The following is a 27,315-nucleotide window of genomic DNA, read 5'->3' on the forward strand; positions in this document are numbered from 1 at the left end:
CCCTATTATATATATACATATATATATATATATACATAACAAAATGTTCATTGAAGCATCCACTAAGTCATTTCAGTTCTGTGAGCACTTCGTCATACCACTATTCATTTGTTTGCCTTACATTTCACCACATACTGTATCTTAAAATTCTAAAATTCACATGTATAAACGTGTTTGTTTTTCTATTTTTGCTGTTGTGTTTCTGTGTTTTGTGCTTTTCATCACTAGTCATCTCACCTCCAGTTCATAGACTAAAACACACAACCATGCCGTATTTAAGATTTGACTCTGCCTTCTGGTGTTTTTTATTTTCCAGTTTGTTTTTTCTATTGTTTTAAGGTAATTATAATTGTTCTTTTTTTCTATGAGTTTGTGCATCTAATTGTATATTTGAATTTATAAAACATTAAATACCACACTAACATGTCTCAGAGCTTTTTTCCCCCATCCAAGTGCAAGTGTAGTGGGAAGATTATGTAAGACATTTTCCTTTTTCATGTCTGCCTTTAGTTTGTGTGACTGTCCAGAGCAGGACTGTCTGTGACATGGCGGATCCACTGTTCCCTGCAGCCCGTCACCTGTTGTTAATATACACTGCCTAATCCACCCTGTTCAATGTCAGCAGTTCAAAAGGGTGCAGTTCGTATTTTTGTCAGCTTCAATTAGACTGATACTCTGTTGGGTTGTGAGATCTCATTTCAGTACTTGTGCCCCTTCAAAGGGACAGAAATGCATGGGTATTTAAGAATGGGCCTATGGGGATGACTGTATTTTGAAAGGTTTAAGGCAACAAGATGGAGCAAATCTGAATTTTTTTTTTCCTTTTTTAAACTTCTTTAGTAGTGGCAGCTAAGCAGCATCTTAAAAAGGCTTTTCTTGAAACAAGTGATTTATTAATGCTGATAGGAAAACTTGCCTTAGATTTCTTCTGCTCTCTGTAGCAACAGTTAGCAGGTTTAATTAAGGGTTTGGTTTACTGAGGGCTAGAATGAGCAATTATCACAGTAACCTGAAAGTATATTGGATAATTTACAAAACTGGACCCATTCCCTATTTATACCCTTGGCCATATATATCTCCCTTTTGCAGATATAAGTTACCTCTTTTCTTTTATAGATGAAGTTTTGGCCACTCAGCCATCCAAAAGATGTATAATGCCCTATGAAAACTACTTGGGAGCCCCTTATCCATGTGAAAGGGGGAAGAAAAGGACCAGGTTGTTTGCTGCTTCCACTTCAACAATCATAAATTATATTTTTGTGACAAACTGATTTTAAACCCAGGTGCAATAACTTATTGTATTTTAATCACACAACACAAGCATGAGCAGATTTACACTCTTAAAAAGGCAGCTTAAAGCCAGCCAAACACAAGAAAAAACTTTTAAAAAGAATTGCATATCAAGAGAAAATAAACATGTTCAAACACATCACTGGAAATACAATTATACATTAGCAAATTTAAGAAAATGATACACTCAGATACTTGATAAACTGACTCAAAATAAAACCGAGCATCGAATTAGTACCATGTCTGAGACCTCCGACACTTAATTCTGAATGCACAACAATGCACAAGCACACAACAGCATTCATAAGAGTTATATATTTACTCCTATACTGATTGTTTGACTTCAGTAGTATTAGAGAATGGAAAAAGTGGACAATGATGCCATTCAAGGTTGGAGGGATACAACACACAGGAGGAAGAAGGGGGTTTGTTCTTTTTCTTTTTTTTTTAAACAATACAATCTTGCATTCTCAGTCCTACAAATGAGAAACACAAAGAGTGCCTCTGTGGCTCCTAGAGGTTGAAGACATCACAAGAGATGGTTTGGTAAGAGCACTGAAATACATTTAAAAAAATTAGAACAGTGAGTTTGTATTCTGTAAACCTGAGCAACTCAGTACCAGTATGTCTATGCACACTGTTCAGAGGGACAGACTTCATGAAACCAAGAAGAAGACAAACAGTCAATCCTGACACATAATACTGCAGTCCACAGCTTCCACATGGCTCAGTGTTAATTAAAAAGCCTTCCTGGGTTGGCTGTGCGGCTGTGCCTTGGACTCTGCAGCTGAGGTGCTGTAGCTTTGGCCTAGTGGACATAGTGGAAGTGAGCAAAGGGAGAAGCAGTGCAATGTGTGTAATGGGGGGTGAATCTTTGAAAGCAGAGCCATGACAGCTGAGGGGGAAGCATGTGTGAGGCATGTTTGTTTTGCATTTACCCCGAGTGCAGCTGTGTGCACTGTCCTTTTCCCAGAACACCGGAACACAGCAGATGCCCTCACAGCCCGCTCTCCGTCCAAGTCCTCAGTCAGAGCACAGGGGGCCTCATGCTCACATTTGAAAAGATACTCTGAGATTTGTCTTTGCATTTGGATGGGAGAGTGGGTGTAATCTGGATGACTGTGGGGAGATCTGCTCTGCTGACAGATTCTAGCCTGCAGCTTTGCTTCTTTTTTTTTTTTAACCAACCCTGAAGGACGGTAAATGTGGTTCAGTTTAAGGAATTATCAATGGTTGCTCTGCCTTAAGGTGTACTGCAAGGTATCAGGTTCGCGTTCTGGGAAAATTAAACCCTTTCTTTTGCTTTGGGTCTAATAAAACTTTATAAAAGAAGAAATAAAACATGTATAACCTTATAATACTGTGTTTCAAATTTAGCTCATTTGCTATTTATATCTCAGGAGAATGCTGTTACCAGGTGGTAAAAAGACTTTTACTATTATAAGATATATATATATATATACCCAGGTGGATCCAGCTGACTTTTACCTCAACTTTCTACATCCTCTTCCCAACAGAACACAAACATATTGTTCAAGCCTTAAAGAAGTGAACAGTGAGTGAAAGCTGTAACCACAATAAAGATGGAAACCATGACTCTTTTTTGCTTTGTTTTGCTTATTATTTTGCTAAAATAGAAAGAAAGAAAAAAAAAAGAAGATTTTTTTTTAAATTGTCCCCAGCCCCCATAAAAAAGAAGAAAAGTATGTTAAGTCTGAGGTTTTGTTGATTTAACCCACGTTTTTATGTCGACACTCTGGGGCATACACAAATATTGTATCCTCAAAGTTTTCAAACTATTTTTAACCATTTTTACTGGGAACCTCTAATGTTTGCTATGATTATTGGTAGACTGAATTGTATGAACAGCATTTTAAACATACAGACGTAAATTCCAGGAAAACCAATTTTATATCATCAGAATATTTCAATAACAAGCTATTTAACAACTTAAAATGTGAAAAAAAAAAAACTACTTCATGTATCTTTGACAGAATTAATGACAGTTTTACTGTATTTCTTAGTGGTGGAGACAACAGAGCTGGCTGAAAAAAATCTGAACTTTGAAAACTCAGTACAGCTTAGAGTTTTTAGCAGAGTGTTATATTTGCTGTGTTACATTAAATTCATGTGGATGCTTCAAGAGTGTGGCAATAAGAAGAAACTTAGTGAGAGAAGTCTACAAAGTGGTGTTTTCAGCGAGAACACTGTGATGCAGACTCATTTGATATGGCCTCCTTTCATACGTAAGCCAAAGTCTTTCTGTAATGTTCTATGGACAGAGGAAACCAAAGCAGACCTCTTTGTGTGAAGCCAACAATTGAGTCTTGATCTCAGTCCCATTGAAACCAGTTGGAGAAAAACTGAAATCTACCTTGAAAAAATGACTTGTGCAAACTTCAAATTACCTGAACACACAGTAGTGGCAGAGGTACAAGAAGATTCTAGATGGTTGCAAGATTTAGAGACTGTTCTTACTGTCCAGGCTTTTGCAACCTTAATTTATTTTCTTTTATTCACTTGAAGCATTTTCTTGTTGTTACTGTTGCACAATATATTCATATATTTTATTATAATATTCTGAATTAACAAAATTGGTTTACTTGCATTTTTTTTTTTTTTTTTTTTGGAATAAACGTAAATTTTGTGCTTAAAGTTCAGTGACTACAAATCAGACTAGCACTGTATGTCAGGGTACGTTAAGCATTTATACTGTATGAAATTCCTTTCAGGAGCACCTCACTTTAGTAAGAATAGTCACTGCAGTTTAACCAGAAATTCAGCAACCACTCGGTACATTGTGATAGAATACTACCTAATCTCAGCTGTTCTACATGGTGGTTTCCTGCTTATTAAATTTATAATATAAATTTAAATTGTTAATGTTGTGGAACAAGATTTAACACTTTGATTCCCCAAAATTAACTGACGACTAATGTTGTGGAATCTCAAAGTAATTTCAAAATAATTACTGTTTGGTTGTTTTTGATAAGGCAAGACTTTTGAAATTCTGAAGATGGATGAGAAAACAGAGGTTACAACAGTAAGCACCCAATAATCTAGCCAATTGCTTCCTTAAGGAAGAAGAAACAACTAGAGAGGCACATAAACTGCTGCTTGATGACTAGACTGCTTTGACAACCAAATGCCGCCACGCACAGTCCAGAAAAGGCTGGTGAACACTGACATCCTTTCAGTGCTTAAAAGTGTTAACACACTGCATGTAATCCCCACCAGATCCTTTGTTTCAAAGGAGGCTTCTGCTGGTTTCTGTGTTATTTCTGGCAGTCCAACCGACTAGTAGGTACTTCTTTCTCTGAAGCCTGTGAGACTAAAAATGCAAGGGGCCACAGTTGTGTCCACTTGGAGAATGTCCTCTTAAAAACAGAGCTGTGTCTGTTTGAAAACTGGCGCTCCCAGGCTCTCCAGCTCAGAGAGCAGCAGGCCTGCTGTGCACCTCTCCCCCTTCCTCCGCCATATCTTCATCTCTGTGGGCATCAGCAGGCTTAACCAGTGCAGCAGGTGGATCTCTTGCCCTAACAACACTTAAGGAAACCACATTTCATCTACTTGACTTTTAAATGTGAAAGAGCAGTTTTCATTTGCTGAAACTCACATGCAGTGCTAGTTATTTTAACATTTGTGTTGAAGGCGAGAAGTTCCTTGCTGTGATGGATATGCTGGATAGTTTTCTGAATCTTTTTCTTAGCACCAGCATAACTTCAGCTAGTCATGATAAACATCACTCTCTAGAATAACATGTTTGTGGCGTAAAACAATCTAAATTTTCAGTACTTTAAGGATGTTTGCTGAGCTATTTGTAAAGTCAAAACTACTGACAAAAGGATTTGGAGAGAAAATGAATAATACTTTAAAAATTAAATAATAAAGTAAGAATAAAACCGCACCAAACCAAAAACCACAGACACTGAAAGCACTGTACAAACACAAGTTGCTATAGTTGAAGAAATAAGTGCATGCATTTGTTTGAAACACTTATTTTTTTCTTTCTTGTGCCCACCTTCTGTGCTACACTACAACTCTTGCTATACAGTACAGCGTCACCTCCCAACAGGTTTACTCACTGATCGCTGTCTCCCAGCAGAGGCACTGAAAAAAGGCATCACTTATTTAGTCAAATCTCTTTTCTCATTACATAATTGCAGCATTTTTTTAAAGTAGTCACTCTTGTCTGTAGAGTTTAGATTTAAGTGCCCCCTCATTCCATGCTGGGTTTGTGTAGACATCTTGGAGGTAAGCAAGGTCCCCCATACAGCATGTATCAACACATCATGTTGCCCAAGATATGGCTGCACTGTGCTCTTTGGCTTTCATGCGCAGAGCGGCAATACTGGAAGACTTGCGGTCAGGGTCCATGTTGAGATCGTAAGTGTTGATGCCTCCAGCCATGCCAGGAGATCCTCCAAACAGGCTTCCCATGTGAGGCTGTCCCACGTGCCCTCCGGGGCTTGGCACACCCAGGAAATCAGACACCCCACTGGCAGAGTGAGGGTGAGGTGTCATACAGGGACTTATGGTGTCGCAGGGCACAACACAGCCAGGGACAGGTGATGCTGCACTGCTGCCTCCGATCCAGGAAGGGTTCTGGATCTGAAATATTGTTGGGAAACCAGAATTGTTAAACAGTCAGAGATGTGGTTGTGTAGATGGGATGTAACTGATCTATCATTTAACTGATCAGAGAAACTCATTCATTTTTTTGTATATCCTGAGAAAATTCTTGGGTCTCCACTGGCTGTTTGGTCCTTTACTGCTGTACAACACTGCAGATGTCATGCTCAAGTCCACTTTGCTGCTGTCTCTCCCTCTATTATTTAATCTTGTATCCTCATAGTAGAATAACATAATATTATTGTATTGGCTTGCAGTATAATAATAGCATAAATTAAAGTTTACCGCTCATCCCGTATCTACCATTTTCTTATTATTACTGCACAATGTGTCATGCCTGCTCCACCTGCACCAGCACGCTCCTCTTCACCAGCCTACTGATGAGCGGTTCTACGACTACATTACCCAGGATTCCTTTGTTTCCATCTCTTTGGACTTCACCTGTCTCTTCTCCTCATCAGCCTGACAAGCCACACCTCTACTTAAGCCTCCAGTTCACCTCAGTTCATTGTATTGTCTTGTAGCTTGTAGTTAAACTACCTACTTTACTCAGCGAAATGTATGCAATGTACTTATTTTTTTTTCAATTTAACCTTACAGATTCTCACAAATAAAAATGTAGAAAACTACAACCAGTTTTTGGAGTGAAAATCTGAACACTTATCTTTCAATGTATTACCACATTTTAGTTATGAGTAATCTGACCAATTCAACTAACTAACATTATTATAATCCTGTAACTTTATGTTCAAACATTAGCTAGCATTACTCCTTCAGATGTAAGCAAACAAACTATTCAGGTGGTTGTTCGCTTTTCTTTAAACAAGCATTTACTCAGGTATGTCCCAACAATTTCCATTTAGGCAACTCATGTGTAGTCAAACAGGGTTCAACAACCCACCTCCCCCACGGCTCCAGTAAGTGAGCATGTAGAGGAGGCTGTATGTCAAACTCCTGAGAAATTACAGTTATCTACTGTTGATATATGTGCAAGTCATGCATATTCAGCTGTGAATCTACAATTGCCATGAAATGAAATACTTTTTATTCCAAAGTTACAAAAAAAATTCAAGCAGTTTGACACATATGGAAATAGATTCTTTTGAAGCGCTCATCTTAGCCTTAAGCTTTACAAGGTACTTGTGCTGTTCTTTTTTTCAATCTAATCTGAACTCTAAGACATTGTAGTGGAAAAGACTGGTTCTTTGCTTTCTTGCTGAAGTGCAGATGATGTGTTTTAGGCAAATCCTCTTATCAGTTAAAGTAAAATAGTTTCCAGCTTCTAGTTATAAGAAAACGGTGAGTTCTTGTTATTAAGCAAAGTTATGGCATGAAAGTTGGCTTGGGTGGGGGGACAGGGCAACCCATAATATCTAACTGTTATGTTAACCTTATCACCCAAAATGTTAACAAACTGTTTACATTTTCATGAAGACGATGGTAAAAATATACAACCATGCTTTTTACAAATGTTGCTTTACTCTTTACTTAAAATTACTGCTTTAGCTGTTGTAATCAGTTGTCATCTAAAGAAAAAGACCCTCTTTTTAATTTTGTTTTACATGTGCACCCCTTGCCACTCTTTTAGATATACCAGTGTGGATTTTGTAGGCTGATGTGTTAAAGTGTTGATTCTCTACCTGTGCATAGTTCTCAGGACGCGTTAGAAGAGGCAGCTCATAAGCAGTTGAGAAATGAGTCCGGACCTGCTGCATTTGGCCAAAGCGCTCCCTCTTTCTCCATTTCGCTCTCCGGTTCTGGAACCACACCTGTAGAGTGAAATTGGCTGAGTGTCATAAAACTAACAGCAAAGGTTGACATATCATCTTAAACTGCAGGGCAGCCTTCATCGATTCATCTGGATACTGTCCACAGTAGAGGTGAGGCTGAAATATTAGAAACAGAGAGATGATGGACACAAACCCTGAAAAATTCTTTCCCCTCACATCTAAAGGAAATACTATTCTTCAGATACAAATCTAAGTTTTTGTTTTAAATGGAAAAATTACCCATGCAATGATGCAAAAAGAATAATATCTGTATCACATAAAAAAATTCTAACTTACAAACTTTAGTATGAACCTGCAGAAATACAAATCAGGGGGAACTTAAGTTGTGTTTATGTACCTTTCACTGAGAGGATGAAACATTGGAAATTGTGCAGACAAAGATGAATAGAAAGTAGCAGACTTCCCTTGACTTGAGGCTTACTTACAAAAAAATGTAATCAAAATCTGTCGTCTCACCTTTGCTTATTTGTTGTCTGTCCAGGATGGGGGCTTTTTGTTTTTCTGTAATCATCTTTGACATCTAAATATAACCACCTTGTTTACTGAAGGCATTAGTGTGTTTGATTTATCATCAGGGTAAGTGAAAGTAATCTAAATACATTTTCTACTGGTGGTCTAAACATGTCATCTGTCATGTTTGTAGGTCTAAATTTAAAAGTCTCTTTGATAGCTCTTGACTATCTTGGTGCAGCTACCAGCTTGGACTGATTTTGGCAAAAAATTATGCAAGAAGAAGTTTTCTCTGTATTTGTGATATGAAGTATTTGTTCTTTGTTCAGATGCTTCAGTAAAGGGGGCAATAGGGGAAATTAAAAAGTGAGATAGGATTATAACTGGAGTTTGTTTGCATTTTCCCTTTTAATTTCCTGAAGCCTAAAACTTCTGGCTTACAGACACTGTCTCCCACTAAACTGACGAAGTTCACAGGCCAGAGGACATAATCCTTCTTTCCTTGATGTTTTCGTACATCTTCTTTAGTCCTCTGGGTCCCCAACTCCATGCAAGTTGGTTAAAAGAAGTTGCTTTGGGATTATAATGTTTGTAAGTTGTCTTCTCAAAATACTGCTTTGCAAGCAGCTCAATAGCTCAGCCTGTTGGCTATTATACAGGAAGAACATATTTTTGTGCGGCACACACTGCATTGTGACAGTAATTGGTAAAGACCTTGACAGCTTAAGTAGCTGGTAGACTTTCAATGAGGCTTTATTTATGTTACAGCTCCAGAGAGAAAGAGCAGAGAAATGCCAAACTGGCCCCAGCAGGAGAGCTGTACGGGGCTGAAAACACTTTGAAGTGAGAGAGGGGCTCAGAGGATTGATAACCCGCCTCTGCTGTCACTCATTTCAGTCTCCAAACTCAGTAAGATGAAATTCAAGGCTGAGCCTGGCTTCAGTTTTCCAACACCCCCAAAAGCACTAATAATATAACTGAAACACCCCTGGCCAGTGTTGTTGTTCATGATATGTAAGTTTGTTCTCTTTTATCTAAAATCCCTCACCACATAATTCTTGATCCCCCTACCAAGTTAAAGGTTTGTGCATGGATATGAGCTTCACTTGAGGCTCATTGGGAAAATGTTGCACACAAACTGGAGTACTATAAACTTTCTTTTTGTAATGATGGCTGACTGTTTTTGTTCTGCAACAGTTTAACAAGTTTATTTCTTATGTTAAATCTGAAATTTTAACTTTTTCATTCTACAAAATGTCAGAACACAATGTCAAAAGTCCATCAAAATTTCCCTGTGAGAAAGATTGTTTCTCAGTGGGTCAGATCAGTCCCTTTCAATTGTTACTATGGACACCTGCTGAACTTCACATCTGATGCTATCTTGGATTTCTGGACTATCAGAACAGCAAATCTGAGAGATGTGATGCTACTGAAACCCTTGACCCTTGACCCCCGACCTTCCCGTGTAGTGTATATGACTCAGATCTGAACTCACCCTCTTCCTTTGAAACCCTGAGACTGAAAAAGCAAACAACCCTAGTCCCTGTCGTTGTTTAACTAAAAGTCCCGTTTGTGTGTGTGTGTTTGTGAGCGGGAGAGAGATAGAGAGAGAGAGAGAACCATCAGGCCATGAAATTACTCTACTCTCAGTTTTATTGTAACAGAACAGAAATGTGTGCAAGTTTTAAAGTAGGCATTTCATCAGCAGTACATCCTCTTTCTAAACATTTTTTCACTCCAGATGCCAATCTGATGAGCTGTGACTTCGTCCTTTTGCATGTGAATGACCTCCACAGAGTGCAGAGCCCTGCTCTCTGACTGACAAGGCATCTTATGTCTTTTATCTTTTTAACTTGAGTGTTTAAAAGGGCCGCTGGGAGAGCTGACGGCTGTAAAGCTGCATCCATCTGAAGCAGGCAGGCAGGTCTGTGATAGCACAAGCAGCAGAGCGGCATACCTTCAGAGACTCAGGGTTGAGTTATAACCCTGTGGCTGTACAGACTTCCTGTGTTTCCTGCTCGCTGCTCCAGCTCGTCATGTTGAAGATTGGTTTTAATTGAGCTTTTATCCTTTTTCATCTGCACCACTGGTATATATAAAAGTTCTTGCCAGAATATTGAATCTATGTGTTTTTGTTCATATACAGATATATCAATATATATAAAACTGAGAGAAAAATGCTTGGGAATAAACTTAAAGTATCAGTCACAAAGTTAATCAAAACTCATGGGAAAGGATTCACACCTACCACCAGGGAGTCCACAGCAGGGACACATTCTTGTCTGAACAGGATGTTAATGAAAAAACAACACAGAAAATCCAGGGGATTTGGTTGTCATCCACATCCACCACACAGAGACATGGTACAGAAATAGTGGAGGTCTCATTTTCTCCTCCACGATGTTAGAATGCATTACAGCCGTCATGACCAGTTTGCATGATAATCAGGCCCAAAGGTCAGAGGGACAGTGTATGCCTCAGGCTGGACTGATACTGACTGATATGAACTCAGTATCAGTATTCAGGAAACTAAACTGTGAGAGTGCAAAGGCAAAAAAGCCATCAAGATGATCCCAGGAAAAACACAGTAGAGTCATATGTTGATGAAAGTCTGCTCTCCTTATACTGCACATATGAGGCCCAGGCAGCTCAAACCTCAGCCCCCCTGGGCCCCCTGGCCTCTGTTAGCTCCCACTCCCCAACTCTCTCCCCCATTTCCCACAATACCAGATAAATTTCTCATGTTGTTCTGTGAGTGACGTTATCTCTGTAGAGCTGCAGATGCTGAAGGATCCATGAGGCTGTGTTGTTTGAACCCTGTTCTGGCGTAGTGGCGAGCTCTTTTTTAACTCACTGATCGCACAAGAGAGAGATTACATGATGTTGTCGAATAAAAATCAAAATTTTGTTATTTAAAAATGTTGAAATGTGTTTCCTGTGCCTTTTTGTTAGGCTTATGAAATCCTCCCTGTGCACAGTTATTTGTGTTTGTTGTCCTGCCTCACCTGCACACGAGCTTCAGTCAGGTCAGTCCTCAGTGCTAGCTGCTCCCTGGCATAAACATCAGGGTAGTGGGTCTTCTGGAAAACCTTCTCTAGCTCTTCCAGCTGGTAGCTTGTGAAGGTGGTGCGGTTGCGTCTCTTTTTGCCCTTGTTGCTTTCTCCACCATCAGCCTTGTCCAGGGGGCTCGCTAAGTCGGTGCCTGGCGACCTATCAGAGGCCGTCTTGACACCTTGATCTTTCACAGCCAGATATCTGGTGTCCATTCCAGATGGGTCTGAATCCGGCGCCAAATCTGAGTCTGTCAGACCTGAGCTGTCTTTACCTGCAGAATTAGAAAGAAAATGAAACATTTTAAAATATGTTTATATTTTTATTCTTATATTACGACCAAAAAGCTGAAATAAAACAGATTTTGTCACTTTGTGACCATCCGATTAAAGCTTAATGAAAAAATAAAATGAAAATTATTATAGAAATTTGAGCAAAATAGACAGGATACAAATGTTGTATACTACTTCTATTTAGACCATTTGACCATAACCTTTTAAAACCTGAAGCCATCTTCAGGTTTTGAGAACAGATAGTATCAAACTGTGCCAAAAGGGGCCATGTTGGAGCCCTCACCTGAACTATCTGTACTAATATTTAATTTAGTTCTGCTTTCATTTATTTATTTTGTTTTTTCAAAATTGACCTTTGCAGAGATAATGTTCACATATTGTATGATTTGACAGAGGTTTAGAGATCCAGCTGCATCATTTAAAAAAAAATATTCATATTTTTCCTGAAAATACTCGTTTTCCTTTCAAGCAAAACTGAGACTTTTTTTCATTTGTGCTCTGTGCCAGCTTCATTAACTCTTCACCAGTAACACAAATGAATGAACATTTCCATTCCTTGTGACTCTGTCACCCCTCTCTTGCCTGGCCTTCAGACTGATCTTTTGACTATTCAGGACCATATCTAGAACCACTGTTAACATGCATAAAGCTGGGTGCCATGGCTCAGTGGGTAGAGCGGTCATCTTCTAGCCGGAGTTGCCGGTTTAATCATCGGCCTGTCGAGCTTGTGTCAAGGTGTCCCTGATCAAGACACCAAACCCCAAATTGCTCCTAAAGGGTCATGGTTAGTGTCTTGCATGGCAGAGTCTGCCATCAGTGTGTGAATGGATGTATGATGTAAAGTGCTTTGGGTATCATTCCAGGTACAGTAAAGCGCTATAAATACAGACTATTTACCATAAAGCTGCAGATACTGATGCAATTTGTGGACGCACTTTGAGTTAGTGTGCAGTCTAGCTAAGTGAAGTATTCTCCTCTCTCTTTCAGTTATGTGCTTCTCATGGGCAGATACTGACTCTGTGGAAAACATCCACTCTTACACTAGTTCCTAAAAGACCAAGAAAACTGCATGAATTCAGACTTGTTGTCTTAACATGCCTTGTCATGAAAAATTCTGAGGAGAGCATTCACGATGAGATTGCTTTTTTACGTGTCTGCAAATTAAATCCTTTGCTTCTAATTTGCTTAGTAGGCAGGTAAAAGCCTTGATGATACTAAGATTTTTATTTTGGACTAAGTGTATAAGCATCTTGAAATTTCCATGTCCCACTTTTATTTGCTAAATTTTCTTCAGCCTTTAACAAGATGCAGTCTCCCATTTTAATCCAGCGACTTGCTTAGGAAGAAAGTAAGTCTTCTTATCAAATTCTCCAATGGCGCCATCCCTATTGACATTATTTCAGAGGACAGAAAAGGGTCATGGTTATGTTTTGTCAACATTTATTCAGTGATTTGACGGTAATAATCTGAACTTAAATGTTAAAAAAATTATTGATTTAAAAAAAAAGCTCTGCCCATCCAACAGCCAGCATCATTCAGTAAAGAGGTGCAGATTGTAGATTCCTACAAGTACCTGAGAAAGGTGTTAACAGGTTACTATTAAAAAGGGTCAACAGTGAATCCACCAGTGGAAGCTGAACTGTTTTACCATTTCTGAGAAGATTTGATGTCATTTTGATCTCTCTTTTTATGAGTCTTTTAACCTTTTCTTTTATCTGTTGGTTTCAGGGGTTGTTTGTTAGAGACAAAAACAGGTTAAACAACATTGTTAAAATGTGTTCCAAGATTATTGGTGTCCAGTTGATAGTTGGGAATCTTGTATCAAAAACAGGTAATTAGAAAAGCCAGACTCATCGCTGATAAACCTGGTCATCTTCTGTCACTTGAGTTTCAATTTATACCCTCTGGAAGGCAGTATCTTGCCCCATGTTGGAACTGACATTCAAACTCCCTTAATCCCTTCTGCAGTCAGACTCATAAATGCTTCTAATGGTGAAAAAAAATGTTCATTTATTTAGTTATTGTTTTATCATTGAGATTATCGGGTATACATGCCCAATCTGTCGCACTGTACTGCTGCACGACACTGTGTTTGTTATTGTATGTTATATTCTTAATGGTTGGTTTTAAATGTGGGTATTGTTGTATTAACTGAGGACTGTCAAACTGAATTACTTTGTAGGGATAAATAAAGTTGTCTTTGAGTTTAACTTGACTTGACAGCCAGCAAGTTTTCCTTTTTCTTTTGCTTTCTTTCTTTCTTTTTTTTTTGTGTGTGTGTGTTGCCACTGCTTTTACTTTGTAAACACAGAACAAAATGAGAGCTGTGTTGTTCTTTCTGCATTCTCCAGTATATTAAAACTATATTTTTGCAGCATTTCTACAGAGCTTTCTGTGTCTTGGCTGAAACGTGAATGCACAGATTATCTTGATTTTTAATCCAACAAGTCCTCAACATGAAATGACTGTGAGTGAGGTTTTTTGACCTTAGGCCCTTTCAGAATCCCTTTCTTCCAAGAATAAACATAAATAAACTTTCTATCAGTTCTTTCTGAAAGCAAACAGAAAGAGAAAATTGAGTCTATGTCACTGGCCTTTGGCAGAACTGATGACTGATTTGGTTTAGGATCAATATTTTAACCCATGAGGTTTAATAGGGCGAAACAAAGAAATTTCTCGCTCCATGTAAAGACATTCTGATGTGCAGCAGTAAGCTTATGTTTGTCTGTGGACAGTCTGTATATATTAGTTGTGGTTTATAGATTATTCTGTAATGTGTTGAGAAACAGAAACCCTGACAGAGTTGCAGATTGTTTTTATGGCACACACTAGCATCATCCACTGCAGGATACATATAAATGCACACACAAACACCCTCTCTTTGTCTCTTTCACTCAGATGCGGTTTATCATGTGCTTGGAGTCTGTCGTGCAGCTGCAAAGTCACCTGGCAGCAAGATCATCACAATTTAATTGCTGTGGAGTATTTTCTAGTCATGCAAAAGAGATAAAAAAACAATATCTTTTTCTTTCTGTAACACGCACATTAGATTTCTTCATGGATAAGTGCAACTATAAAATCTCAGGCAGCTCTGTCATTATAAATTTCCACATTCTTGTCTCTGCCAGTGTTCTTGTCTGAGCTGGCAGCACTTTTTGCCATGCAGCATCCCATTGAACTAACCAGTTGTAAACACATCTCCCCATTAATACGCATTCCCATCATGATATAGCTTAATGTGTGCAGGACATGGCAACAGGCTGCACAGTAAGAGCTGTTTTAAAGTGTTAACTCAGTCCAACAGCTTCCTGCACATAAATATCATCTGATGTGAAGTCATTTGTAGGACTGACAACATATCTGCTGATCCAGCTATTTGTCAGGCTGGAGTGAGGAGAGTATGTGTTCATATGAATTTTTAGTTCTGAAATTGTCCTAACACACCACGTGACCCTTCAAGGTAAGGTATTATTCTTTCACAAATGTACTTAAGAATGTCTTATCAGTGGATCATTTTTCTCAACAAGATTTTGGGAGACATGACGTGGATATAGTTTGATGATAAATACAGTATATCATCAACATGCTTCCATTATCAGTGGATTGTCTGATGTGCATGTAACTTGTATTTGTTTGTTTCACCAAAATTTCATTTCTATGCATGATTCCATGTCTTGTTAGCTTTTTCTGAATCAAAGTCACATTTTGGCATATTTGATGAGACAACATCTTTGAATGACAAAAAAATATATAAATATTTTCAAAACTTTGCTCTTAAAGTGTATCTATTTTACTTTATGGATTCATTGAGGCCTAATTGCTCAAAAGTTTTTTTTTTTTTTTTGTTATTTTTTGTGATAACAGAGTCACTAAAATGTACTTAAAGCTTCTTATCAAGTTCTTGCACAGTGAGAAATTGTTGAGTTTCTCCCTTTGAAATGAATTGGCCTTAATAATTGGTGATGGCACACATTTTCTGTTTTTATTCATTCAAATAAAGTTATTCTGTTAAGTTATTGTACTTTGCAAGAAGACAGAGCTTACATGTTTATAATGGTTCTGGAGAAGCAGGCAATAGAAAGGAAGAAGATTTCAGCCTAAACAGATTTACTGACACTCACCTGCCTAACACAGTTGGACTTGCTTATGACTAACACATCCTTTTGCACTTAAAGGAAGCTAATGTCTTTTATTCCAGCATACATGTCACACAAATATTTAACCTTATTTCCTTAGCCAGAACCCAGAGTCCCCATGAAGCACAAGTTCTCAGGCTGTTTGAAATCATGATACCCCTCAGTGATCAAAGCCTGCTGTTTATATTGCAGCACTGATGTTTTTTTGGCAGGCGCAGAATATTGTGACAATCACCTGTTTTTTATCGGTACAGTCTGCTGAAGTTGTGAGTTTCTCTAACATCACTCAAGGTGAGCAGCATCTGGCCCTCCTGCAGGGAACAGTATACACATGGAGAGAACAGTGCCTGTCAGTAGACCTGGCACTACGGGTGGGCCTCAGTTGGCAAACCCGCCCATTCACAAGTGGCGTCCTCCCATCCAGCCTTTTCAATTAAATTTTTGTACTTTTCAATACAATTTTAATTTATATTTATTTATTAATTTATTTATAATTATTTTAATATTTATATCTATAATTTATTTTATTTTTATATTTTATAATTATTTAACAGTTATTTTTTTAGTGGTACTAAAATATCAAAAGTAGAATCAGCTCCCATCTGTGCTTTTTTGCATTGAGAAAACTTATCTCTCGAGAAATTTGTAAGCTGTGTAAGTGTGTTTGTATATTTAATATTCACTATCTCGTTCTTTCAGTCACTGCCCACAGCTCGTGACCATAGGTGAGGTTAGGAATATAGATCAACCAGTAAATCGAGAGCATTGCCTTTTGGCTCAGCTCCTTCTTCACCACGACAGACCAATGCAGAGTCCTCATCACTGCAGACACTACACCAATCTGCCTGTTGATCTCCCACTCCATCCTTCCCTCACTCGTGAACAAAACTCCGAGATACTTGAACTCCTCCACTTGGGGCAGGGCCTCATTCCCGACCTGGTGAAAACACTCCACCCTGCGGACTATGGTCTCGGATTTGAAGGTGCCGCTTCACACTCGGCTGCCAATAACTCCAGCAATAGCTGAAGATCACAGCCAACAGAACCACATCTGCAAAAAGCAGAGATCCAATCCTGAGGCCACCCCACCTCCAAGTCCACAAAGCACATTTATACTGGTTGAGTGAACTCCCATGCCCCCTCCAAGACCCCGAAGAAGGTGTAGAGCTGGCCCACTACAGCATTCAGAGCCTTAAGGAACTCCAGGTGGATCTCGTCCACCCTTGGTGCCCTGCCACCAAGGAGCTTTTAACAACCTCAGTGACTTCAGCCACAGAGATAGGAGAGCCAATGACAGAGTTCCCTGACTCTGCTTCCTCGTCGGAAGACATGTCGGTGGAATTGAGGAGGTCTTGGAGTATTCCCTCCACTGGCCCACAATGTCCTAAGTCGAGAACAGCAGCCCCGATCCCCACTGTGAACAGTGTTGATGGAGCACTGCTTCCCCCTCTTGAGCCATTGGATGGTGGACCAAAATCTCTTCAAAGCTGTCATTCTCCATGGCCTCTCCAAACCTTTCTCATGCCCGAGCTTTTGCCTAGGTGACTGCCGAAACTGCTTTCCACTTAGTCTGCCAATACCCATAAGCTGCCTCCAGAGTCCCACAGGCTAAAAAGGTCTCATGGGACTCCTTCTTCAGCTTGATGGCATCCCTCACTGCTAGTGTCCACAAAAATTCAGGAGTTTCCACAGTGACAGGCACCTACGACCTTACCGCCACAGCTCCAGTATGCTGCCTCAACCATGGAGGCATGGAACGCAGCCCATTTGGACTCAATGTTCCCTGCCTCACCTGGGACATGGTTGAAGCTCTGCCGGAGATGGGAGTTGAAACTCTTTCTGACAGGGGACTCTGCCAGATGTTCCCAGCAGACCCTCACAACATGTTTGGGTCTGCCAGGCCTGACGGGCATCCTCCCTCATCATCTGAGCCAACTCACAGTATGTAGCGATCAGTTGACAACTCCACCCCTCTCTTCACCCGAGTGTCCTAGACATGTGTCCGCCAGTTTGATGATATGACTACAAAGACAATCATCGACCTGCGCCCTAGAGTGTCCTGGTGCCAAGTGCACATGTGGACACTCTTATGCTTGAACATGGTGTTTGCTTTGGACAATCCAGAAGTCCACAAGCACAGAAGTCCAATAACAAAACACCACTCAGATTCAGATCAGGAGGACCGTTCCTCCTAATCATGCCCCTCCAGGTCTTACTGTCATTGTCTACATGAGCACTGAAGTCCCCCAGCAGAATGAGGGAGTCCCCGGAAGGAGTGCTCTCCAAAACCCCATCCAAGAACCCCAAAAAGGGTGGGTTCCCTGGACTGTTGTTCAGTTTATGAGCACAAACAACAGTCAAGACCCATTCCTCCACCTGAAGGGAGAGAGAAGCCATCCTCTCGTCCACCGAGGTAAACCCTAACATACAGGTGCCAAGTTGGTGGGGCAATGAATATGCCCACACCTGCTCGGTCTAGGCCTTCTCAAGGACAGTGGTTCCAGAGCCCAAGCCATGTGTCAAGGTGAGTCTAACTATATCTAGCCAGAACCACTCAACCTCGTGCACCAGCTCCTCCCCCCCCCCAGAGACGTGACGTTCCATGTGCCTAGAGCTAGCTTCTGCAGCCAAAGATCAGACAGCCATAGTCTCCACCTTTGGCCACCACCCAGCTCACACTGTACCCGACCCCTATGGCCCCTCCTGCAGGTGGTAAGCCCTCGGGAGGGGGAACCCATGTCACCCTTTTGGGCTGAACCTGACTGGCCCCCATGGGCAAAGGCCCAGCCACCAGGCACTTGCTTTGTGGCCCACCTCCAGGCCTGGATCCAGAGGGGCACCCCAGTGGCCCACATCTGAGCAAGGGAAACCTGGATTGAGCTGTGCTTCATCTGGTCCCTCACCTAGAGACCTGTTTGCTTTGGGTGATCCTACTAGGGGCATAAAGCCCCTGACAGCATAGCTCCTAGGAACTTCAGAACATGCAGTAAGATGGTGGCTCAGAGAAGAGCAGTGGATTGCAGAGGAGCACTGAAGCAGCACTAGACTGATACCTTTGGACAATGGATATAAGGAAGAGATCCAACGATAACGCGAATAAAGGAACATGTGTCAGTTGTCACACAGAAAGAATCAACCACTTCTAGCAGTTCATTGCTGGATGATTCCAGTAATGTGACGAGACCTAGCAAGATAGAAACAGCCGCAGCAAATAGGCGCATGTGTCCCTTCTTCTGCTCTTCCTCTGGAGGCATCGTCTGCAGCTGGATTAAACTCAGTGTGACTCGTCCTTGCTAAGTGTAGTAAGTTGCAATTGCATGTTTAGTATTTCCAGTTTTTGTCTACTGCAGATGTTTCCTGATGCTTTAAAGAGCTGAAGTTGCACAAAATGAAATGGTATCAGTTTGGTTCAACTCTAGTTGCCTTTCTCTAAGACGATCTTATGTAAACTTGTGCAGGTTGGTAACTTACTAAGTGTTCCACCACAGTTCCTCATTGGCTGGGATGTGGAAGTTTGTTGAGTGGCAAAAGCATGATGAAAATATCATAAATATAATATATGTTGTGCTGAGAGTTTATGTTGTTTTCTGTAAAATTTGATCCATGGATCCAAACGTCTCTCACATTATGTTGCTGTGTAGGTTTTTTGATTAACTGATCTCGACCTCTGACAGTCTGACAGATTGACTTTGTAAATATTCTATTATAAATTAAATATTCTATTTTCTGTTAAATCTGTCCTGTTACATCTGACATCTGTGGGATCTGATTTTAAGTGTTGGCAAAAGTTTTTTTTTTTTTTCCTTTTTTTCAGTAGTAGAGGAAAAAAACTTGTGTGTATTCTTTATCTAATCGCTTTGACATGGGCCAAATATAGAATAATTAAACTGGAATTTGTCCTCTTATAACGTCAAAATTCATTTGATAAATAGGGCCAGCCTACAGTGATCAATTTCCCATCCTGGTACTCTGTCCTGGCACTGGGACTCTCTGTCAGGATCTCTTTGGAAAGCAGCAGGAAGGAATGACTGTGAGAAATGTCTTGTATCAAAACTCGACATGTCAAACTGTTCATGGGTTTGACTGCCTTGTCCTTTTGATATATGAAAGACCTCTTTACAATTTCACCTAATGCCTGTACTTTTGAACATGGTGGCTGCAGCATAAACAGGTTCCAGTAATAATCCAGCAAATTCACAAATTGCTATGTAAAGTATTTTCAGTTGCAACCACAGAATGTTCTATTTTCACTGCAGTGGATCCAACGGTCAGCATGAGTTTTGGTTACTGTGCATAGTGAAGAGAGATGTCTGCAGCTTTGTATCCACAGAGCAAGTTCTGCAAGAATGAGATGCACACAAAGAGTAAAGAAGAATCCAAACCAGAGTTTCCAGGAGAATATATCCACCTGACTACACAACAGCAAAGGCTGGTATACTGTCTATGTTTTCATTTGCAACAGTTTTATATATAATCATTCAATGATATCACCATACTATTCTGAAACCATGTGAATATCAGTGCCAACGTTCTTATGGGCCAGACAGCTGGTGCAGCTAGACAGTTAAACACTGCTGCTCAGTTGAAAACAAGGGTGCAACATCAAAGTGTAATTTAACTGGCTGTAAAGCGACAGGGCACCTTCCCTGCCTATTTATCGACTGGGATGGCTGGGGTCAGCGCACTGTGTTAAGAGGAAAACCTATAAATTACATATCACACAGTGACTGACTAAAAACATGTTGGTCCAGCTGAAAAAGAAGAATATAGCACAGAAGGACAGAATTATAAGTGTATTAGCTGTTTTACAGGCTGGGGTTGGATATTGAACTTTAATCTTGATTGGCTCCAATCGAGAGCCAGTCAAGTCTGTGACAATGATACCTGATCTTATGAAAGTTGCAGGACAGTTACAAAAGAACTTCTCACAAATTACAAACCAATTTCAAATCAGAAAGGGTTGCTAAATAAGTACACAGGTATTACACTTTAGCACACTACAGCTATGTTTCTACTTTACAAGGTTCAAGAGGCATGTAAACTTATTCATTAGAAATTCTAAATATTAGTAAATTAAAGTAACAACAGTAGCTGTTATTTATAATAATGTGAGTAAAGTTAAAACATTGGTGCTGCTCAATAACAGCAGCAAATAGAGAAACTGCAGCTCTGATGATTAACTTTTTTCTTAGCCTTGAAGATAATATGATAATAAAATATAGATAATTATAATCAAAATGTTAAAATATAAATAGGTAATAATAATTTATTTATCAAATCTAAACACACACACACACACACACACACACACACACACACACACACACACACAAATATATATGTATATATATACATATATATATATATATATATATATATATATATATATATATATATATTGTATAGGCCTATTTGCAGCCGCTTACAGTTACTTTTTAAGGCAATACACATGTATAATACAGTTGATGTGTCTTAAACCTGCAGAAGTCCTCAGCAAATTTTTGTTTTTTAATCCCTCAAAGTCACCAGAAAATATAACTGTACTGATGATTGGACCGTGAAAATAACATAAAAAAACAAACAAAAGAAAAGAAACTCTGACTCACTTTTTGCCTCACATTCTCCCTCTTAGTGACTTTCCTCCTCCCACCAGCTCTCGCCCGAATAATTACCCTAGTCTTCGGAAAAAAAACACATTTTCCACCATCTCACATTTTTTTGTTGTATAATTGAAACACAACACATTGCCCAAGTGACAAAGACTCATTTGTGCATGTAAAATGAAAAATGTGTTGGTGGAAAACCTTAGTAGATAACGTTCATGAACACTTCATGCCAAAAATATACAGGGACTGAAAACTGCAACTAGTTTCCACCAGCCATCTTAGCTGAATATATCAGTTCCAGCAAAGTGATCTGAAATTTCAACTTATAACCTATCATGTATAGAAAAAAGAATGTTGAATATTCAGCAGCATAGTAGGTATATGTAAACATCATCTTGTTAAATGATCAATGGCCTCAGGCCAATCGATGTAAATACAGTAGATTAAAATGATGATATACAACAATAAGCAAGTGTTCACAATTTATACAGTATAATAGGGTTTTTGAAGGTACTAGTACCATTAGACTGCACACTTGACAAATGTTTAGTATATACAAACTAAAATAAAAGATGGAAACTCAGAAAAACTGAAAAGCTTTACTGTACTATCGAACCTTAAAAGCACATGACTTTCTAACATGGCAATGCTTATCAAAAGCATTTCTATGGTCATTTCTATGCTTAAAGCTTTTGCCATATTATTTGATGTGTAAGTATAACACACAGTGGCAACATGGGTGTAACCTGGCTCTTGCACACCTAATTGTTACAGTTTAGGTAAATATCAGGGTTGGGTGCCATCTTCTCATGGTACATAGAATGAAATACTATGCAAAACTGCAAATAATGTACATTTATAACACACAAAAAGACATGCAATAACTATGTATTTTTATGACAACAGGCTGTAATGAATATTTTCCTCAAAAAAAGCATAAAATTATTCGACAGGAAGCAATATGAAAACACATATCTGTACAAAAAAAGATAATACTTTAAAAAAAAACATCTTTTATTACCTTAGATATTTGAGTAATTAGAAAAATTAAATAAAGTACTGAAAAAAGTCACCTTACTCATAGTTTCATATGAAACATGAATAGTCTCTGAACTGGACTGTGGCCTTGACACAGTCATGGTACTACAAGTGTCCGGTTCACGTAATTCAATGACAAAGAGACCAAAAAAGGCCTGGACTTCATGAGCCTTTTTTTTTTTTTTTTGGCCCGGCTGCTCTCACACGGCCATGCAAACTGAGCCTAATGTAAATTACCCTGCCAAACTTTAAGCTAAATGGTAAAATGATCCTGAGTCCTTGTCACCTCCACTCATGTCATTGCCTTGTTGAAGTGTGCCGATGTCTGGGCTGCATGGCTGGTTCCCATTATGGCCTGCTCCAGCCAATCTCCACAGACGGCCATTATCAGAGGCTGAAATGGCTGTGCTGGGTCAAAAGTGGTGAAGAAACAAAAAGGCTGAAGAGTGACAAATGCAGTGAAGTTACACCTAAACACTGATTCTGTACTGAAGGGTGAAATATGAATGATAGAGCAGAACTGAAAAAAAATCACAGTTTTAACTGGAAGAAACAGCAGCATTTTACGTTTTCATATGCATTGTGTCATTTGGTAAATATGTCAAGTAATAGAAGGCACAATTCTGTTATAATAAGGCCAACAATTCAACATGAATGCAGCACTTAGTCTTAATAATATAGTTAAACTGGAGTCCAATTCCAAATGTTGCAAAAAGTGCTGCTTCGACACCAAAGACCTTCAAATGGGGGTTTCAAATGGATTTTCTCTGCTGTGTGCACACAGGAGGACTCTCCCTCTTTTCCAAACAGATGAGCAGGAAAGTCGAGTCAAAGGTCAGCACCTTCAGACACTGAGAGAGACAGGGATACATCAAAAGAGGAAGTCTCTGGAGGATCACAAAGACACGTAGGTGGCTGCTTCAAGATCACGAAGTGACTGATGGAACTGTCCCAGGGGACTATTTTCTCAATTATGAAGTTTTTTTTTTTTTAAGTTTAGAGATCTTTTAACTTTATGGTGTGTTTCCTTGCTATGCAACATTTTTTTACTTTTTCATTAAAGACAACTTTTGCCATTTGAACCTTCTACAACTTTTAATTTACCACCATAAACATTGTTGGCATCTGGCATTGTTGTGACAAATCATTTTTATAATTAGATTAATTCCCAGATATTTGCCTATGGTCTCAGTGCAAGAATTTTAATATTTAAACAGTTATAAGCTATTCTTACTAAAGGAAACACTCCAAGCTCTAACAACTCTATTTTGTTTTTCTCTCTCATTTGGTCATCTGGTTTTGATGCCTTTGACATTTTTAAGGCTCCTTACAATCTTTATCAACCACACTGCTCAGTCCGCCCTTTCCCTCATATATTTTCTTTCGGTTTCTGTCAGTCTGTCAACTCAGCCTGAACTCAAAGCTGCCCCCAGTCCACAAGAGCTGCCCTGTTCATTTACTGCATAATGATTGCTTTGTTTTCTTTTGTTTGATTGTGTTAAGTGTAAATAAAATGTTTGTGCTGACTATAAAATACAAATGTTTATTAGAAACCGTTCTGCTCTCTATCAGCCAGAACTGTCGCAATTCTGGCAGACAACTCTCAGACCAGCCTTCATGTCACCTTTGACTGAAGGGATCAGACCGCAAATCACAGCAACAGAGCAAATCTCTGACAATTTGAAACTGCCCCATGAGTGTACGAAATAAAGTTTTTGATAAAAGAAAATGAGTCAGGATTTTAAAAACTCCAGCAGTTTCCAATAAAAAAAAACCCAGCAGGAATCATTTATCTTTTTTCTTCTTCTTCTTCTTCTGCAAGCAAGTTCAGCATATTTTACTGCTGCCTTCAATTTATATGCAGTCAGTCAGAGGCTTAGAAATCAGTAAAACCTCTTCAGTCAGTAATATTCACGAGTAACGCAAAGACTCGACATTTAATTTCATTTACGCATATGCAAATTGATCGTGATTTTAATTGCATTTAAAGCAGGAAGTCTTCTCTTGCAAAGCTGCGGAGGTTTTGCCTGTGTGGCTCAAGTCAGTGTGCGCAGGGAAATAAAACAAACAGATAAGTTTGGCATCTGAGTTGTATTAATGGCATCGCTGGTTGTGTCTGCATCGTGATGGTTTTTTTGTGACTTCTTTACAGTGAACCCGTTCATTAATCCGCTTTGATGTAAATCAAGGATGTCCAACGACCTGTATTTATACATTTCAGGTTTTAAAAATATATTTCTATTTTAGCAATGATTTAAAAAAGAAAAGAAAAACTGACTTTTGTGTTTTTTGAAGCCCCTAAAAATTTGCGCTCCAATACCAGGGTTTTCCTAGACAGAATATGAATGAATAAATAAATAAATAAATAAAGAGCGCACTCTCAATTCTATATTTTCCGTTATCATATTGTGACTAAATAGTATTCAGATCAGTGTAATAACTGCGGCTTGTTTACAGCATAATATAAATTTTTATTTCATCTCGATTTACCGGATCTATGTCAAGGTTAATAGGTAATAAAAACTTAACAGCCATTTTAAAAGGCCCACATGAGCTTTTGAAGAGATTGATTCCCACTCCTTACATTATGGAGCCATAAAGCGGTTTCCGAGGCCGAACTGTCAAAACATCATTAAGCTTTTCTTCAAATTCAGTGTAGCTCTGATGCACAAGGACCGTGCGCAACAACAACAACAACAAAAAAAAAAAAGAGTGAGGATTCCGTGTTTTAAAGCATGACATGAGATTTAAGGATTGGTGTTATTTAATTTAATTTTAATTCCAGTTTTAGGCTGATTTTTATTATTGTAATTTTGTGTCAAATAGACACATATGTCGATTTATTTATTTATTTTAATAGTAAAACTGGATGTTGCTTTAGAGTCTGCAAGTTTTACACAAACCAAATTTTAAGTACCAGTTGTGCGCCTAACCTAAACACTCAAACAAGATTCCTGTTTGTAGCTGATTGTAAACTGTCTTTTTTAATGTATACAACGGAACATAATTTATTTTTTAAGAAAAAAAAAAGAAAAAACACTATTTTTTTCCTTTGTTTACAGATTTTTATCGCTCTGTTCTCTTCAGGTTTATTAGGTAGCCTATGTCTTTTCTTTTAGAAGGCTTGTTCAAGTCGTGTTGTATACAATTCGTTTGCGTTTACCAAACACATTATTACTCCATTCTTACATGGCAAATCTCTTAATGCCATGTCCGTATGCAGAAAGTAGTTTTCGGGTGTAAAAAAGCGACTTAATATTGTTTAAAAGTGGCCGCCATCCTAACTAGGGTCAAAGTTTTATTCACACCCTCATCATTCATCAATTACAGCTGTCCCTTGGTGCACTTAAATATAATTGGATCCAATCAGGCAGCGCACTGAAATGAAAATATTATAAGTTTGGAGCTCACTATTTGTACCATCTGAAAACCTGTTAATTCAATTGTCCGACTCAACTCCAATATTAAGGATTGTAATGTAGATTATCGCATTAAATGTGCCCTAATTTAATTCTGATGCCCAAAGAGACAATTTGATAGTCAGGAAGATTATTCATCTTCTTAACCGCGCTACGCACACAGCCACAGGGCCTCGTCTTTGCGAGTTGGGGCGTCCTGTGTCTTGCTGCTGCGCAGAGAAAGTTTGCTGATGCATGGAATTCTCTAAGGATGCTCAACGCAAAAGAATTCCATCTGTAAAAGTGATTTTGGAAAGTGATTTTAACGGTCCGATGCAGTGAATGAATTAGGTAGACTTTTCTGCGTCTGTGCCATCTGCAGTCAAATTTCCAAACCATTCCTGCTGGCGGATTTAGAGCAAATAGAGAAATGATTTATGAGCGACAGGATCAACACACGGACTTAGCTCAAAGAAAACACCCCTGACACTAACTGGAGTGTATTCCTCTAATTTACGGTGAAAACACACCTCATCGTAGATGATCTCCACTCACCATAGCACGGGATGAGCGCTCCGTTGTGTCCTCTTTCCTGGTGCAGCTTGTCCTCATCGGGGGGTGTTTTGCAAGAGGACCTCTGCATGAAGAGGTGGTATTTGCTAAAAGAGCCTTGCCCAGCTGCGGCGGCATCCAATGACTGGCACTCCTGCTGGAAGGGGCTCCGAGACTTTTCTCCGTAAGCCTGACCTTTGTTGGACAGGAAGGCGGTGGGGCTGTATTTGGTGTCAGTAGCTGGGAATGTCCTAAAGTGGTCCGTCTGGTGATCCCTACCTTGCGCAGCAGAGGGGCTATAATATGAATCCATGGATGTCATATCGCTGTATGAGACGCAGGTCTCGGCGTTCATGCCTAAAAAAAGTAAACGGGCGAACAAGACCAAACTTTTTTTTTCTCCCTCCCTCTCTGTCTCTCTTTTGGAAAAGGAAGCGCAGAAACCCCTTCCTCTCCCTCTACCTCATTCAGATAAAATACACACGCATGCACACATGCACGCAGAGACTGAAGCCCACACCAGACTGCAGCTGGGTTTCGTTATGAAACGATTCAGATCTTTTCCAGGAACCACTGCCGTTGACCAAACACTCCAAACTCCCCCTCAGGTTTGAGGAGAGTTACACAAACCCGTCTTTCCTCAGGAGGATGGGACCCAGATCTCCTGGTTTCAGGACCTCTCCCAAGTGATTATGCTGCTGACATGAACAAGTTAGGTCGCTTATTTACTAAAAAGAAGGAAGAAAAATGGAAACAGGGGCGGGAAGGGGGCTCAACACATGACACAAATGCAATTTGGATATGGATAAAACCTATGAGTGACGGCATGGGGCGGAGAAGGCACACATTTTACGCTTCATTCGCAATGGTTCATCAAGGGCAAATTAGCCATATTCAGCCGACTGTGTTTCCATCCATGTGTGGTTTCTGAATGAAACTTTATGTTTGAAAATCTGAAAGTCTTTTCATGAATTAATTGTGAATTAAAAACTACTTCTGGGGTCACTTGCATCTTAATTACATAAAAGATTTTTAACCTAAGAATCTGTGATTTTAAAATTCAAAACATTTCCAACAAC

The 27,315-nt window shown here is 39.3% G+C and overlaps 1 protein-coding gene across 1 annotated transcript; it reads right to left on the minus strand.

Annotated features, from left to right (window-relative positions):
• Positions 1 to 2,956: 2,956 nt before the first annotated feature.
• alx4a (ALX homeobox 4a) lies at positions 2,957 to 26,591 on the minus strand. Its single transcript, XM_041987023.1, has 4 exons — positions 26,240 to 26,591; positions 11,168 to 11,487; positions 7,563 to 7,691; positions 2,957 to 5,901 (listed from the first exon to the last, which is right to left on the minus strand). The coding sequence occupies exons 1-4, from the start codon at positions 26,589 to 26,591 to the stop codon at positions 5,581 to 5,583; spliced, it is 1,122 nt and encodes a 373-aa protein (XP_041842957.1). The 3' UTR covers positions 2,957 to 5,580.
• Positions 26,592 to 27,315: the final 724 nt, after the last annotated feature.

Source organism: Melanotaenia boesemani, chromosome 1, assembly GCF_017639745.1.
Source record: "Melanotaenia boesemani isolate fMelBoe1 chromosome 1, fMelBoe1.pri, whole genome shotgun sequence".
NCBI lineage: Eukaryota > Metazoa > Chordata > Actinopteri > Atheriniformes > Melanotaeniidae > Melanotaenia > Melanotaenia boesemani.